Here is a 17,870-nt window from a genome sequence, read left to right as displayed (position 1 = left end):
CGAAAGATTCGCTTAACAGCCATGTAATGGCTTTCTTTTGGTGCGGATTGAAACCGTGCACATATCCCTACACTCAACATAATATCCGGTCTAGATGCACAAAGGTAAAGGAGGGATCCAATCATGGAGCGATATACCTTTTGATCCACTGCTTTACCATTGGGATCACTGTCAAGCTTGCATCTTGTTGGCATGGGGAACTTGACCGGTTTGACATCTTCGAGCTCGAACCGTTTGAGCATGTCTTGAGTGTACTTGGCTTGTTTAATGAATGTCCCTTCTAGACCTTGTGTAATCTCGAACCCGAGGAAGAACTTCAACTCTCCCATCATGGACATCTCAAACTTCTCAGTCATTAGTGCAGCAAATTCTTCATTGAAGGAAATGTTAGGAGAGCCAAAGATAATATCATCAACATATAGTTGGCATATGAACAAATCCCCTTTAACCCTCTTAGTAAAAAGAGTGGGATCTATCTTCCCAATTTCAAACCCACTATCTTGTAACAACTCAGTAAGATACTCATACCACGCGCGTGGGGCTTGTTTAAGGCCATAGAGTGCCTTATTGAGTTTGTACACATGATTGGGGAGCTTGGGATGTTCGAATCCCGGTGGTTGTTTGACATAGACCAACTCATTTAAAGGACCATTAAGAAAGGCACTTTTCACATCCATTTGTTGTAACTTGAAGTTATGATGAGAAGCAGATGCAAGCAACATGTGAATAGATTCTAGACGAGCAACAGGGGAAAGGTTTCACCGTAGTCGATACCCTCGACTTGGGAGTAGCCTTGAGCCACCAATCTTGCCTTGTCTCGAATCACAATTCCATTGGCATCTTGCTTGTTATTGAATATCCATTTGGTCCCGATGACATTATGTTCCTCCGTTGGCCTAGGCACTAAATCCCAGACTTGGTTGCGCTCGAAGTTGTTAAGTTCTTCGTGCATGGCCATAAGCCAATCCTCATCATCGAGCGCTTCCTGTACCTGTTGAGGTTCACAATACGAAACAAACGCGTGATGCTCACAATAATTCCAAATCTGTTGACGGGTGGATACTCCCCTTTTTATACTGCCAAGTACATTCTTCATAAGATGTGACTTGACTCTCAGCTTTTTCGGAATCTTGGCTGCTCGACGCTCCAAGAGTTCTTCATTAGATAACGGGGGAGCATCAACTTGTTTCCTTTGCTTGCCCTTGCGTCTTGAGCCGGCTGTTGGTGCTCCAGAAGGGAATTGTGAGACAGTCTCCTGATCATCTTGTCCTTCGACTTGAGCAGGTTCACTAGTTTGTTCTTGTATTTGTGGTTGCTCTTGATCTTGATCTTGTGCTTCTACTTGGTCTGGATCTTGGGGTTGCACTTGATCTTCATCATGAGCAGGTTCGGAGTCTTGGGGTAGTGCTTGAATATCTTGAGACACATCATCATTGTTGGGCAATTTATCTTGAACTTGAGCTTGTTTATTTTGTTGAGAGTCTTCTCTTTGTTCATCGGCAGTGTGTGGGGCTTGTGGAGGTGATGGCTCCACTTGAGTAGAGCATTGTCCTTCTCCTTCGGCCACAAGGGGTTCCTCAATGGGGAGTATTTGACCAATCCCCATTCTTCTTATGGCTTGGGGAGGAATTCCATCACCTACATCACAAAGACCACTTTGCTCCACTTGGGAGCCATTATTTTCATCAAACTCTATGTTACACGTCTCCTCAATTAGTCCGGTGGACTTGTTGAGGACACGGTAAGCATGAGAGTTTGTAGCATAACCAACAAAGATACCCTCATGTGCTCTAGAATCAAATTTAGCTAACCGTGCACCTTTCTTGAGAATGAAACACTTACAACCGAATACCCGGAAGTACTTGAGATTGGTTTTGTTTCCAGTTAGAATCTCATACGGAGTCTTGTTCAAGCCTTTGCGGATGTAGAGCCGGTTGGATGCATGACATGCTGTGTTGATGGCCTCCGCCCAGAAGTTATATGGAGATTTGAATTCTGCCATCATTGTCCTTGCAGCGTCTATCAAGGTCCGGTTCTTCCTTTCTGCCATGCCGTTTTGTTGAGGGGTATATGGTGCCGAATATTGGTGTTTTATTCCCTCATCACCTAGAAACTCATCCAAGGTGTAGTTCTTGAACTCGGTGCCGTTGTCACTTCTAATCATCAAGATCTTTGCTTCATGTTGACGTTGCGCTTCATTAGCAAAGTTGATGACCGTTTGTTGAGTTTCACTCTTCTTTTTAAAGAAATATACCCAGGTATATCTTGAGTAGTCGTCAACAATCACTAAGCAATACTTTCTGACTCCAAGGCTATCAAATGATGGAGGACCAAACAGATCCATATGGAGAAGTTCCAATGGCCTCTTAGTGTAGATAAGAGTCGTTGGACGATGAGCAGTTTCATGAATCTTTCCTTCAATGCAGGCACTACAAACACGATCTTTAGCAAAACTCACATTTGTTAGTCCACGAATATGGTCCCCTGTCAGAAGGCTTTGCAAAGATCTCATATTGACATGAGCTAAACGGCGATGCCAAAGCCAGCCCACATCAACTTTAGCCATTAAACATGTCACAGTCTTAGTGGGTCGCTTTGAGAAGTTCACCACATAAAGACCATTTTCGACATATCCAACATAGGCTACTTTAAGAGTCTTGCTCCTCAGGAGGACCACAGTATCAAGATTAAAGAATGTGGAAAAACCCATAATTGCGAGTTGACGAACCGAAAGTAAATTGTAGGCAAGTGACTCAACAAGCATGACCTTCTCAATAGATAAATCTTGAGAGATGACCACCTTACCAAATCCCAATACCTTTGAAGAGGATGCATCGGCGAATTGAACATGGGTGGACATAGATGGAGAAGGATGCACATCCACCACTAAGTCCTTGCTTCCGGTCATATGATTTGTTGCTCCACTATCGAGCAACCATGACACCCCACCGGAAGCAAACTCCTGCAATAGATCAAGGCTTGGTTTTAGGTACCCATTTTTTAATGGGTCCTTTCATGTTAGAGACAAGGGTCTTAGGAACCCAGATAGCCCATTCAATATCCTCATCGTAGGAACCAACAAATCTGGCATAAACATGCCCATCACTAGCACAACATAAGACATAAGAAGAATTGAGTTTGCCGGCTGTGTTAGTAGGAACAGTTTTGCCCGTCTTGAGGTTCCCATAGTCCACCTTGTTCCTGTTCACCTTCTGAGTCCCCTCACCCTCTTTGACAAAGATGTCCATGAGGGTGGGAGATCGTTTATTCTTGTTCCTCCTTTTACCTTTTGACTTGGAGGTAAGTCCAAGTCCTTCCTTTCCTACAACACCCTTTTGAGTGCTCAAGAGATCATTCAGACTCTTCTCACCTTGTATGCATGCCACAAGGCCCTTCTCAAGTTTCTCCTTTAACTTGGCATTTTCCTCGACAAGATGTACATGCTCACAACAGGGGTTAGTTGCACAAGCATTATCAATTAACACAAAGGGAGGACAAGTAGAGATCTCCTTAGTAAGCTTTGCTTGGAGTTGATCATGAGACTCTTTCAGAGAGAAATGAGCACCTTTCAAGGACTTGTGGGCCTTGTCAAGTATGTCAAACTCCTCTTTGAGTCTGTCATGGCTAACCCCAAGAGCATACTTTTCAGACTTAAGCATACGAGTAAGAACAACATCATGATCTAGTTTCTTTTGCATTTTAGCGCAGTCATCGTTATATGACTCCTCAAGAGCCAAACGAAGAGTGCGCTCCTTGTCTAGAGCATTAGATAATTCAGCAATTTCATCGGCGTAGTCACCACTGTGTCCCTGAACTTCGGAGATGGTCTCCTCATGAGACTCAATGAGGTCAGTGGCCTCACCCAGTTGTTCCAAGAGAGCAACAAAGTGCTTCTTGGGTTCTCCCTTAATAGTGCACAGAAACTTGTCAAGATCATGCTCATTAAGTTCCCCAACATCACTATCTTCAACACAATTTAACAATGAAGGGGCGGAAGCAATGTTGGTCTTAATGATGGGAGTTACCTGATTGATACCTTTTGCCATGAGGCACTTGGTGATGTGGTTCTCGTTGGGGGCGTTGAAGAGAGACACCTTCTGGGGAGAGGTAGTGGCAATAGCAACAGTTGCCGTTGCCACTGTATCATCATCATCATCATCATCGGAAGGGTATTCTTCAACGGCCACCATCCCTTTTGGGTGAGGTTTCTTCACAAAGTTGTTCTTGATCGGAAATGATTTGGTTTTGTCTTTGCGAATGAGCTTGCCTCCGTTGTCTTCCCTTTTCTCATAGGGACATTCGGCCACGAAGTGACTCACGTTACCACAGTTATAACATGTCCTTACTCGTTGTTTGGGTTTGAATCACTCGAGTTGTTCTTGGTGAAGGTGGGCCTTGAGTTCCTCTTGTTGCCCCAGAATTGCCTTGATGCAAGAGCCATGTGCTCATGATAGGCATACTTTGTGTCTTCAGGGCAGCCCTCCTCTTCCTCATCTTCTTCTTCTTCTTCAAGCATTGCTTTTGCTTTCAAAGCAAGGTTAGGTGAAGTTGTCTTTGATCGAACACGAGCAAGTGCATTGTCGGCTGTTTCGTTCATGATTGACATTGCAATGAATTCATCCAACACCTCACTGGAAGACAAGGAGTAGAAGTCTGGCCGCTGACGAATGACAGATGACATGGCTTTGTTGAAAGGCATGATGGCTTTAAGGAACTTGCGCTTGACCCATGTGTCATCCACATCCTTGCTCCCATGATCCTTGAGTGCCACAGCAATAGCAGTCACCCTCCGATAGAGATCACAAGGGTCCTCGTCTTCCTTCATCACAAACTCATCGGCCTTATCAAGTATCACTTCATAGTTGGATCGTTGAATGCTTGAGCTTCCCTTGTACAACACCATAATATGATCCCAACAATCCTTGGCCAAAGTGAAGGGACACAAGTGAGGAAGATCTTCAGGTGGCACTGCAGACTGGAGAATAAACAAAGCAGAGTGATTGTATTGATTGTCTGCATCTTCTCTTGGAGTGAGGTTGCTTGGATCATGGGGATAATATCCTTGCTCGATGATTCTCCACAAGTTTGTTGAGCTGTGATTCAAATGAGACTTAATAGAAAATACCCAGTTAGCAAAGTCACCTTTCACGAGCTTAGGAGGAGGACCAACAAGATTAAGACGAGGTGCGGGAACGGATCCTCCATAGACCATGGGGGTGGAACAGAGGCATATGTTCCAGTCCCATCCTTTTCGTGAGATGAGGAAGGTCGCATACCCTTAGCCGCTTCCTTAGAGGAGTTGGCCTCCGAATCGGTGACGGTGGGTTTAACCACTATAGCCAGTTCGGGAGAACTTTTAAATCCCACAATTAACTCTTTAAGCATGGTCTTGACTTCATTCGTCAAGGACGTCTTGAGGGCGGCCATAGCCGTATTCAAGTCGTCCCTTGTGACCGAGGTCAAGTCCATGGCCTCGGGTTGCCCATGGTTAATTCCCTCTTCTCCTTCCATACTCTTCGGATGGTTAAACCCTTAATAAAGAGACGTGGCTCTGATACCAATTGAAAGGATCGATATGGTTGGCTAGAGGGGGGGTGAATAGACAACGACCACTTTTTAATTAATCTTAGCAAGTTAAGGTAAACAACTTACGGGTTCACAAATAATACGACAATGAGGTGAACCCTAAAGAAGCTAACAACGAGAGCTATTAAGACAAGTACTATATAGTCACAAGCAAAAGCAAATACAAAGTAAAGGATAGAGATAACCACAAGTGGAACCGATGGAGACGAGGATGTGTTACCGAAGTTCCTTCCCTTTTACAGGAAGTACGTCTCCGTTGGAGCGGTGTGGAGGCACAATGCTCCCCAAAACACCACTAAGGCCACCGTATTCTCCTCACGCCCTCGCACGATGCAAGGTACCGTGATTCCACTATAGGTGCCCTTGAAGGCGGCGACCGAACCTTTACAAACAAGGTTGGGGCAACTCCACACAAAGCTTGGAGGCTCCCAACTAGACCACGAAGCTTCACTACAATGGACTATGGCTTCGAGGTGACCTCAACCGTCTAGGATGCTCAAACACCCAAGAGTAACAAGATCCGCAAGGGATTGGTGGGGGAATCAACTTTTCTCTTGGTGGAAGTGTGGATCTAGGCCTTCTCAACCAATCCCTAAAGAATCAACAAGTTTGATTGGCTAGGGAGAGAGATCGGGCACTTTTGAACTTGGGGCGCAACAATGGAGCTTGGGAAGGTAAGAGATGAGGTTCCAGAGCTAGAAGAACCCTTTATATAGTGGGGGGGGAATCAGACCGTTTTCCCACTCTCTGCCCGAGCTCGAGCGGTACTACCGCTGGCTGCAGCGGTACTACCGCTGGCACTTCAGCGGTACTACCGCTGACCAGGGGCGGTACTACCGCCGCCTAGCGGTACTACCGTTGGATGCAGCGGTACTACCGCTGGAACTCCAGCGTACTACCGCTGGGCCCCTGGTAGTGCAAAAGCACTACCACCGCCAAGAAAGTCTTCGCAAAAAGGTCCGTCCATGAACAACCCCTAGGCAGGCGGTACTAAGCTCCTGGAGCGGTACTACCGCTGACCAGGGGCGGTACTACCGCCAGCCAGCGGTACTACCGCTGGCTGCAGCGGTACTAAGTGTGCGCGTGCAAAGATAGATTCCACCCAAACCTTTCCACTACGGATCCCCTCTTAATAGTTCGGCTTTCCTATGACTCAAATAAAGAGAATCGTAGAGAGCGCCGTGCTTCCGTTCCATGAATGAGGAGACGAGTCGTCTTGTGCCGTTAACGTGTGTTATCTGAAACCTTAACACACACGGTTAGTCCTTTACGGTACTGTCATCAATCACCAAAATTACTTAGGCATAAACTATGCCCCAACAGTAAGAACCTACAAAGTTTAACCATCTCATATGTTGCAAAGTTTCAAAATTTTAAAACTTTGTTTCTATTTTTTTTCATTTACTGTTCATAGAGGGTGCCTAGGCACACGGGTGCTGTTACACCGTTCTCTTAAAAAGGTGATACTACTGCTACTAATTAGTTGTTCCTTATTTTCATTTTTCATTTTTTTAATTTACTTTATTTATTCTCATATGGTAAAACCAATGCCACTAATTCATTCATTTTCAGGATTTTGTTTGTCAAAATTTCAGTAATATATATTTAATTTTACATATTAATGAAAAGCACATTTTTTGTGATTATTGCTTGCAAATTTTCTCATTAACTATATTTATTTTATTCTTCTTAAAGGATAAACCTATGCCACTAATTTATTCTTCCTTGGAAAACCTAATTATTATTTTTGTCAGTTTTTGTTCATTTCCTTTATTTTAAAGGGTAATTCCAATTTCACTAATTCAGTCTTCCTTATTAAACCTCATTATTTGGATATTATTTACTTTTCCTTTTCCTTAAAGAATAATAAAAATGTAGTAATTCACTATGTCTTGAAAATTACCGTATTTAAAAAAATGTATGCCCTTTATTGTTTAATGAGAATACCAATGAACAAATTCATTTCTTCTCTAGAAAATTCATTTTTTTAAATTCCACCATTATATATATTCTTACTCTTGCGTATTATTACAATGCGCAATTTCTTTGTATATTTTTTGCAATTTTTGTTATATTTATTTCCTATTTCCTTAAAGGTAAACCAATGACACTAATTCTTTCTTCATAAAAAACCATTTTTATTTTGTTTAGTTTTTATTACATTTGGTTTCTTCTTTAAGGGTAATACCAATTCCATTAATTCACTCTTTCTTAGGAATACTTTTTTTTGCAAAATTTCGCTCTTATATGGTTCTTCTTTCGTATTATAAAAACCAGAATTTCTTTTAAACTTTATTCTTTTTGTCCTTCTTTCTTCTTACATTGCAATACTAATGCCACCACTTTATTCTTAGTCAGAAAACCTCATTATATTGATTTCACTTGATTTTTTTTCTAAAAGGCTAACACAAATGTCTATAATTCATTCTTTTTTCGAAGATTTCATTATTTAGTTGTTGTTTCATTTTTGTCTTCTGAAAGGGTAATACAAATTCCACTACTTAATTATTCCTTAGAAATTTTTATTCAGTCACCTGTCCCCTAGTTAATCATGATTGTATGAGTACTTTTTTTTCTCAAATGATAACTTCAACACGTGTGACATATTTGTACTTTGCCCACACGCATTGATCTTCGTTTAATATGATTTGCACGAATTTTAAAAGGATCTATTGAAATTTGAATGTCATGTAGTCATAGCATGTTGTGTCAACATTAGAGCGCTCACCCATACGACTAGCAGCACGCTGTTGCGAGCTGCGCCGTGTGGAGAACCAGTTCCAACCGACAAAGTCAACATCCAATTCGCGCATTTGTGAGTGAACTGCTCTTCACCCACATGACAGCCGCACAATGCTAAATGGCAACTACAGTTGCGCGTATGTGACAACTAGATACTCACACGTGGCAAGACTGATTAACCTACATAGGTGGGACCTGCCGCCAATGCTCGAGAGGGCAGGCTGCGCACGATGGGCATGGTCGGGCATGGAACGGGATGCATGTACGTATGGACTAGAGCATGGGATGGGGCTAGAGCACGCATATAGTCAGCCATAGCGCGCTCGCTCGTGCTGGCTCCGACTGAATGCATGCACGTATGATGCGGTGCGCAGCCTGCCGCCTCAAGCGCTGGCGGCAGGTCCCACCTGCGCGGCCGGCCGCCTCATCGGGTGGCGGCAGGGCCTAGCCGCCTCGGCCCGTGGCGGCAGGTGGCACACGTCACCCGGCGCGCCTGCCGCCACGAGAAGTGGGGGTCTTTTCTGGCATTCCATACTACATGTGATTTTTTTAATAATAATACTCGGCTAGTGGTCTTTTTAGATAAAAAATAAATCATGATGGACATGCGTACGACCCAACAAACAGAGGCGGACATGAATGAACCCATTGCTGTCCTAAACGGATAAAATCCGACCAAACCGGACGTCCGTTTGGGGTAATGCGATGGAGCATTCTTTTATAGATGCGTGTGCACACGTGTAATTACTTCTAGTTGCCTGCAATTGCTTCGTGAGATCTCCAGAGATATCAATCAAAGCGGTGAGCTCTTTTAGAATACTGGTCACATGCAGAAAGTGTTGACCATTTAAAAAAGACACCATGATAGGAGTACCGTATCACAGGTGTCATGCTAACAACGGCTGTAAAAAACTAAAAAAAAAACCCACAAAAATCGTATCCTTACGAGCTAGAGTATTGTTATATGGAGCAGATGTTAGCCACCTCATATTTTCTTTTTTTAGTTCAGCCAGCTGATTCTATGTGGGCAGGACAACCGGCATGTGTTCCACCTGTCTAGCTGATCATATCACAGATGCCAGCTACAGAGTTGATGCTGGACCGGCTAAGATGATCAGGTCACAGATTGAGAGATTGGCCAAAAAAGAAAAGTCATAGAATGAGATTGTTGGGGAATATACATTGTATAGTTGATCACGATTCTGTAATCTGCATTACACGATTTGGTCAGATCAGATTTCCATTTCTCTTAACATATCTGATTTGTTTGAAATGCTTAAACCTTTTAAGTAATAGTAAAGCGTCAATTTTTTTGAGAAAATCTGATCTGATCGAACTTGCACGGCACACAAGCTGACGCTCATATATATAAAGTTATAAACGCAGGAGGAGTCAGAGACAAGGGCAAAATCATCTTGTGAGCTACTCCCGCGAGTGTAAGAGACCGCGTGCGCTGTGGCAAAAGAAGCAAGATGAACCATGTACAGATCATGTCGCGGCGCATGGTCCGGCCGGAACCAGTCACTTCGCTGTCGCCGGAGCCAGAGACGACCATCGACCTCACGCCGTGGGACCTCTCATTGATCGCCTTGGAGTACAACCAGAAGGGCGTCCTCCTGCCCAAGCCTCCCACCACCACCGGAGGACATGGACACGTCGCCGTCGTCGATCGTCTCGCCTCGTCCTTCGCGCGTGCTCTGGGCCGCTTCTACCCCTACGCCGGCCGCCTCGCCGTCGCGCCCGGGAGCAATGCTGACGGTGAGCAGGGCGAGAGCATCGCGATTTCGCTGCGTTGCAACATGGAGGGCGCCGAGTTCATCCACGCCGTGGCGCCCGGCGTCACCGTGGCCGACATCAACGGGTCGCTCTATACCCCGAGGGTAGTCTGGTCCTTCTTCCCGTTCATCGGGCTGCACGGCGTGGATGCCGCCGCGGGCGCCCACCCGCTCCTGGCCGCACAGGTCACCGAGCTCGCCGACGGTTTCTTCGTCGCCATGTCGCTCAACCACGGTATTGCCGACGGGACGGCCTTCTGGCACTTCTTCAACACATGGTCTCAGTTCAACCGTCAGGGTGACGACGCCATCTCCTCGCCATTGCCGGTGCACCGGAGGTTGTTTGTTCACGGCTTCCATGTCCCAGTCCCTCTGCCCTTCGGCAAGCTCAAGGACATCCCCGTCATCCGGCGCACGGATGGGCACCCAGCGTCGGTGCACGAGGAATGCATCCTCCATTTCTCTGCGGGGAGTGTAAGGAAGCTCAAAGCGAAGGCGAACGCCGAGATGTCCGGCACCACCACCATCTCCTCGTTGCAGGCCCTGCTCGGACACCTGTGGATCGCGGTGTCCCGAGCCAGGAGGCTCGCTCCGAACCAGAGGACATCGTACACCCTCCTCGTCGGATGCCGGGGCAAACTGGATGGCCTAACGGCGGCATACGCGGGCGACGCCGTGGCACTCGTCGAGGCGGTGTCCACCGCCGGTGAGATTATTGAAAGGGGTCTGGGCTGGACCGCGTCGCTGTTGAACAAAGTGGTGACGGCGTTCAACGAGGCGAGCGAGAGGGACAGGCTTGAATCCTGGCCGCAAAATCCTAGCTTCGCATGTGTGCCGCCGCACCCCACGGCCACGGACATGGTGGTGACCGGGGGCTCGCCGCGGTTCGACGTGTATGGGAATGACTTTGGTTGGGGCCAGCCGGTAGCCGTGCGGACTGGCCCGGCGAACAAGTCGGACGGGTCGGCGAATGTGCACGAGGGTAGAGGCGGCAGAGGCAGCATTACTTTGGAGGTGTGCCTCGCCCCCCAAGTGCTCGCGAGGCTCGTTGCCGACGAGGAGTTCATGAGCGCCGCCAGCGCATGATCGATCAAGCTACTTCTTACCAGATATGTGCAGATCTGGATTTGTGTTTTTGCTTTCTTATTTGAAATTTAAGGTCCACTTCATTTCTCTTACATATGTATTTAAAAATTTATCGGAAGTACAAAGCATAATACAAAGATTTCATGACCACCAACCGGTCACTTCTATCGTCAACGCGTCGTTGTTGTTGTCCCTCCTCTATCGGAGCCGTCTTCACCTTATCAATGACTCTATCGGAGCCGTCTTCACCTTATCAATGACTAGTCAGCGTGCACGTGCAATGCACGTGTCATACAGAAACAATTTTCTTTCTCCCAACCTCTTTCCATTGAGGCGACAAGAGCGACGACAGTTTGCCCCATCCCCTTTTCACTTCGGCGATGCAAGAGGGAAAGGACATCGGCGCTTCGAATCTAGCATCTTGATATGGTGTTTGCAGGGTGACACATTGGTGGCAATGATGATCTTGCATCAAAATAATCCTCGTGCTTTCTTGCCACCTTAGTTGTGCTCTGATCATAGTCGTTCAAGAGTGGGTAGCTTGGTCATCTCAGTGGTCTCCCGACCTAGCGAGTTATTTTAAGTTTGGGAAAGAATAATATGGTGTTTTAGGTGGGGCATGTGGAGCAGTATTCTTCAACCGTGTGGGATGAAGATGGTGCGCCAGGATGATCCCTGGGTGATGTGCCACAAAGCCTCGGTCTCATAATGTGTGGTGGTCGGTCGGTTCATCTCTCGAAGAGCAACATTGCATGCTTAAGTTGCTCCTATAGATTTGGGTGTGGAGACAGTTCTCCTCCTTCTCTAGCGGTGGTATGGCGACATCAAAGGCGAATGTTGAGCAACGATTCGATAAGGCACAATTCTTCCGTAACCTTATTGTTTAATGAAACATGTGGGTAATGACTAATATTAAGCAATTAAAATCATGATTCCAAACTCCAAACGTGATAATTGTCAATTTAAAAGCTAGTAGTAGCGAAAATTATCCGAACTTGCCAATCAAATAGTGTCCATTTCTCAGATCAAAGATATCTCAATGAATAATCCATCTCACCCACACACTATCACTATCAGATCATCCTGTAGAAGAGTTAGAGTACAAACATGGTAGATAAACGAAAATAGATATTGGAAGTACTAAAATGAATATTGTTTAGTTGTATGGACCACCGTAGTGAACAAAAAATTGACCGACAATACCGAACAATCTATTAATCATCATGAAAAGGGTTTACATTGTCACTTCCAAGTAGCTTCCTAAAAGCACCAAGGTATTCATCTCACCATGGTTCATGAATACCTAATTTTCTTGCCAATGTAGCTAGATCATGTGCTACTTTATTACTCTCTCCCAACGTCTTTTACAATGAAATCAGTTAACAAACTCTTTAAACAACCGATTTGGCTGCTCCTAGCGAGTGACTGGGAGATACTTCAAATCGCGCGGGCTATGATTTGATGCAGGCAAGGCATCTAAACAAACTGAAACAACACCCTTAGAGCTTGACTGAGGCTATGTCCTTAATGCAGGACCCTCCAAATGGTGACACAAAGCAATGCAAGCAGGATCAGTGAACCACACGAAACGTATTAAAGAAAAAAAGACTTGATGAAACCTATCTTGATTCCCCGTGAATCTCGCCGGGTTCACAAGCGGGGAAGAAAATGAATAAATGATACTACAAGAGAAAGACACTTTTCTCTGAAGGAAAAAAATGACGATGCGAGGAAAAGTGGATAGCAGCTGGCAGCTTCGTGTGTTTCTCCCCAAGATTTTTTCAGATTTTAGCCTCGTCAAACTGGACGAATTCTCGGTCAAATAGGTTACCATCATGCCAGTTCTCCATAGTTAACACGGCCGGACAAAGTTGCAACAAATGTAACACCTAAAGAACCAATCAATTCCTTACGAAAATGTATATACAAGAATTTACAGCACAACTGAAGACCATGCCTCAAGTTTCGGCATATGCATCATCTCAAAACAAAACAACTATACACGCCTCCCATTACCGAAATGAAAAAGGAAATAGCTACACAAAATTACAGAAGCTGCTAGTAGGTTTGAAACAAGATGAGGCACATACAAAAACGGCGTGCAATACCTACTTTTACTTGAAGAGAAAAAGAAGCAACCTCAAGACGGAAACTATCTACACTTCGAGGCGTGTGATTTCGAAGGACGTGGATGGACCCGACGCCGTGTGATTTCGAAGGAGGCGGATGGACCCAACGCCGACGATCTGAACGACCCTTCCCGCTCCACCGAGTAGGCCACCAGCAGCTTCACCACATGCCGGTATCGCCTCCGGTACGTCGGGAACTTGGACATGCTCCTCATCAAGAAGAAAAAAAGCAACAATCTGACAGAAATTACCAACAGAAACAATCACTCACATCTCAAACGAAACACTAAAACACAAATAGGCAGTTGCAGGAGACAGCACAGCTTCTACTGATCGCCTGGATCTGCGCCATCCTCAGGGGATCACGGGGTGTCTCGGCGCCGTTATCCCACACGTCTCCACCAGCAGTAGCAGAACTACTGCCGACGAAAAGAGTCAACCTTTCCAGGAACCTCACTTCCTGCTCAGTCATCTTCAGCACCTGCATCTGATCCTTGAGCACCAGCACGGGGTGGAAGAACCAGTCCAGCAGCAGGTCCTGCGGCCTGTTCTGCTGATCGACCTCCACGCCGTTGCCGAGAAGTAGCCCCGTGGAACCAGCCTTGATCGAGTGGAGGACGGTGCACAACATATCATAAGAAGGCAGTCCCAGGTTTATCGTCTCGTTGCCACTGTCTTTTGTTCTTAGCCACTCGGTCAGGTCAACACTGGTTATGACATTCAAATTCAGTACGTCCCTGCCCCTTTGCTCACATGGCTTCATAACGTTTTCCCATATCTGCATATCAGAGAGAATGATTAGGAATTCAGGCAGGACTTGACATTCAAGATGAAACACCATGTACACTGCGGTGCTAAAAAATATTTCAATCCACTGCCTCGCACGTACACCAAAGTTAAACCTAGTACATCTAATTATATGTTTCTGCTTCACATATACATCTCATGACATTCAAGTACACTATTTGTTCAGGCTCGTCTATGATCTATCCATTATATACTTGACAGCAAAGTTAAAAGAAGCTTCCACTTTGCTCTGAGAGGATAGAGATTCCAACATTGATCAGAGAGGAAGATGAAGGAATGATACTACTTATTTGGGTTTGGTACAGATTATATGGATAGATATTAGGGAGCATACAGTTGTCCAACACCTTTTCTAGGTAGAAGGTGCTGCCAACTTCTCGTATCTTTGAATTAAAGTATGTATCCTAATTGTGGCCACTGGCCAAGTCAGTAGCTACCATACAATCTTGTAAGTTTAGAAGGCCAGCATTCCTTCTTTTATGTGCTTCTTTTGATCGGCACATTACGACATTACCTCATTTAAATCGAGCCCCCCAAACCTAAGGAACAATAGATTCAGCAGCTATACTGTTCAACTATTCCTTCTGCTGTTATTTCATCCTTGCATATACAACACTTCCTCAGTTAGAGAGCTAGCTCGCCTAATCTAAGAGACCATGGACCCCAACAGCTAACACAATTTCATTTCTGATGGTACCATCTCATTTATGGCATTACTACCTCACTTGGGGCTAGCTCACACCTAATCTACAGATCATGGATGCGAGAATAAAAATGTATAGATATGCACCAAAGAGGAAGCATGGATCGCAAAGCGTATCCATTGCCTTTTCTTCCCAGACATGTGAAGAACATTGATGGTACTAAAACAATGAATGCACTTGTTACCAAGTCTGAGTATTTTCCACAAATTTTCTTCAAAGAGGGAGCTCGAGCTGCATACATATAGTGACTTTCTTGGTATGAGACGGGGGTTTGGTAAGAAGTAAACATAGGTGACAAACGGACCTGGACCATTTTGACCTCTTGTATGGCCTCCCAGACGGATCTCGCCGGAACCAAAGTCGGAACCAACATTGCTGGTGCTTCACTGGATGAACCAGGGTGCTCACCTCCCCTAACAGAAACATTTGGCCAGACCGAGAACTCGGCGGAATCGGACGATTTCCTCTTCCGATAGGATGGCCTGGTGGAAAACACTTGCACCGTGAGGGATGAATAAAGCAGCACGTAACAAAGTACAGTAAGCTACTACATTACAACCCAAAGTTTTCAAAAAAAGCAGAGGAGAACACTTTACTTTGGAAGAACAATGCCTTCGCAAAGGTAAAGCCAGTCGTTGGTGTACTCGTCAAACTCGGCGACCATGGTCACCACGTACGAAGCCCCCCTCCGGAACGACTTCTCCTGCGACGTCAAACAATCTTGAGCACATCAGGCAATCTCATAGTGATGGATTTTAAAGTCATCTAATTATGAATCATATGACATACAGTTGTTGGAGCATAAAAAAATCATTAGGAAATCGCAATGTACATCAATATATTTAAGATTAAGAAGAATAAAACATGCAAGGAACAATACATGAATCCAGAGTACAAAAGAAAAAATAGTCTTCTTAACACACCCTAAAGATAATGAGTGTCTAATGTCTAACCTTATGGAAGCTGATGTTGTCATCCATTGATAATACCCCGTGCAACCCTTGTATTACACAGCTAATGGTTGGCGATGTGGCATGCAATTAGGAGAATTGGTACCATGTTCAGCTCAAGGCTCTTGTTGTGAGCAGCCTCTCCCAATTAAATTACGCTGGCAAAATAATCCAAGCGGGGGTAAGAAATTCAATCAACGATTTCGACATGGAAGGCAAAAAAAAAGCAACCACAAATCAAACAAATTCCTCGATCCATCCATTCAATCTTTTTTTTGCGAGAACCATTCAATCTCCCTCTCGTCGGAAATAAATAAAAAGTAGAAGTAGAATAAAACAAGGCATATCTCTTTCTTTCATGGCAATGGCAGGAGGCATTCGGGATGAGCGCAGCAGCAACCGGCCTCACTTGAAATCGTTGCCTTATTCTAAAGAAAAATCTGCAGTGCTCCTAACTTGAAAGTAAAAAATAAAGAGGGAGGCTCGGCTCCTGTTGTGTTGTGAGCAGCCTCTCCCAATCACGCTGGAAAAAATAATCGAAAAGGGGGCAAGAGATTAAGGCAACAATTTCAACATTAATGACAAAACCGCGTCAGAAATCAAACGAATTTAACTCGCAAACTCTTAAATCCAGCCAGCCTAGACGACGGTGTAGAGGATGATCTCCGTGGCGTCGACGGCGGCGCGCTGCTGCCTCTTCATCATGGCCAAGGCGCCGGCGGCCGCGCCTCCCGCGGGCACCATCCCGCCGCCGTCGCCGACACCAGGGGCGGCCGAGGAGGCAGGAGGGTGGTAGTTGAGCCGGCCGTCTGCGGGCAGTGGGAGTGGAACCGCGCCGCGATGCGCACCCCCATGTCCAGCAGCTCCACGTACTTCCCCATGGATCTCGCTCGAATCTGGCCTCCTTCCTCTCTCTCTCTCTGCTCGACGAAGATTGATGGCCGGGACGGACGGACGGAGAGGACGGAGAGGGCGGCCGGGAACTGGGAAGGACGGCGGAGCGGACGGCGGTGCTAGGCGGTGGTCTCGTGGAACGGGGAGGCCCAGGAACTAGGGGCGGCCATGTGAGGGGTGGAGGAGAGCAGGGGCGCGAGAGTCGTCGTCGGCACGCGCGCCTGCGCCCGCGCCCACGACGGCAGGGAGAGAGACGGGCGCAGGGAGAGCGCGAGCCCGGCCGTCGCCGTTTGGTTGACTGGGTTTGATGGAGCGTGGATGAGCCATGCGGGCGGGGGCGGCGAGCGAGCGATACGGGCGGGGGCGGGCGGCCTGTGCGAGGCGGGCGAGCGGGGCGATTGACCGGGAGAGGACGTGGGGTGGGCAATTAGCGTTAACGAAAACTGTCTAGTTTCGTTAACAACGTTTTTAGGCCTTTGATGGTGTAATCAGACGGTCCAGATCTATAGTTGGATCTGCCTCTCGTGCTTTTAATAGTACAGATAAGGTCGGAAACTTTCCGGGCACTTGCTACAATGACTTTTGCTCTTGTTCAACCATCTGCCCTTTTTCTCCTTACCGCTCTCCTATTGACTCTTACTTTGCTTTGACTCGTCCGGATCTCCGTGCAACGTTGTTATCAAGGAGAGACACGAGGTGAACCTGAATAAATTGTTCCTGTCAGATAAGGTCATTAGAGCATCCATTACAAAATAATTTCCTAAGCGGGCGTGAACCCTATTTGTTTGTCCGTACAGTCATACTTTTTATTTATTTTTTATACATTCACTTCTATGTAATTGATGGAAAGGAAGAGAGAGAAAGAAAAAAAAGAAAAAAAATGATCCGAAGGTGGTGTTTACTATCACAAACAACAACATAGGAGAGACCACCGCCGATTGTCATGTCCGCTCTCGTGCCTCCCTCCTACCTCCCACCCGCCCACATCAATGCGTACGAGCGCCGGATCCGCCTGTCATCCGCCCAGGAAACGGTCGCGGTCCTTCTTAAATGGGGAAACCGTGGACCGGTCGTCGTCCACAGTTTCCATTGCCACCCCGTGGCCTGCTCGAAACCTGAGAGCCACGAACCCTAGCTAGCAACCTCGATTTGCTAATGGCCCGAAGCTCATTAACTATGCGATCCAGTCCCCTCCCC

General features: G+C 46.1%; 2 protein-coding genes and 1 pseudogene across 2 annotated transcripts; 1 reads left to right on the top strand and 2 right to left on the bottom strand.

Moving 5' to 3' along the window:
* Positions 1 to 9,736: 9,736 nt before the first annotated feature.
* LOC123429347 (uncharacterized acetyltransferase At3g50280-like) lies at positions 9,737 to 11,339 on the top strand. The gene has a single exon (XM_045113392.1). The coding sequence runs from the start codon at positions 9,801 to 9,803 to the stop codon at positions 11,187 to 11,189; it is 1,389 nt and encodes a 462-aa protein (XP_044969327.1). The 5' UTR covers positions 9,737 to 9,800; the 3' UTR covers positions 11,190 to 11,339.
* Positions 11,340 to 13,022: 1,683 nt separating this feature from the next.
* Positions 13,023 to 15,809, bottom strand: LOC123425109 (uncharacterized membrane protein At3g27390-like). The gene is made up of 6 exons (XM_045108777.1): positions 15,783 to 15,809; positions 15,426 to 15,532; positions 15,134 to 15,311; positions 13,637 to 14,096; positions 13,387 to 13,541; positions 13,023 to 13,097 (listed from the first exon to the last, which is right to left on the bottom strand). Exons 1-6 carry the CDS (start codon positions 15,807 to 15,809, stop codon positions 13,023 to 13,025), a joined length of 1,002 nt encoding a protein of 333 aa, XP_044964712.1.
* Positions 15,810 to 16,416: 607 nt separating this feature from the next.
* Positions 16,417 to 16,750, bottom strand: LOC123429345 (annotated as a pseudogene).
* Positions 16,751 to 17,870: the final 1,120 nt, after the last annotated feature.

This window comes from Hordeum vulgare, chromosome 2H (assembly GCF_904849725.1).
Source record: "Hordeum vulgare subsp. vulgare chromosome 2H, MorexV3_pseudomolecules_assembly, whole genome shotgun sequence".
NCBI classification, from domain to species: Eukaryota; Viridiplantae; Streptophyta; class Magnoliopsida; order Poales; family Poaceae; genus Hordeum; species Hordeum vulgare.
This window is presented reverse-complemented; position numbering and strand designations above follow the sequence as displayed.

What these genes read in the sequence shown, in the direction of transcription:
- LOC123429347 (XM_045113392.1), top strand. Translation starts at nt 9,801, where the DNA reads ATGAACCATGTACAGATCATGTCGCGGCGCATGGTCCGGCCGGAACCA.
- LOC123425109 (XM_045108777.1), bottom strand. Translation starts at nt 15,809, where the DNA reads ATGGATGACAACATCAGCTTCCATAAG. An exon ending in GAAGGCATTGTTCTTCCAAA is followed by an intron (nt 15,312 to 15,425) that starts GTAAAGTGTTCT and finishes GTTTTCCACCAG; the next exon opens with GCCATCCTATCGGAAGAGGA. An exon ending in GGCGATCAGTAGAAGCTGTG is followed by an intron (nt 13,542 to 13,636) that starts CTGTCTCCTGCA and finishes TGTTGCTTTTTT; the next exon opens with TCTTCTTGATGAGGAGCATG.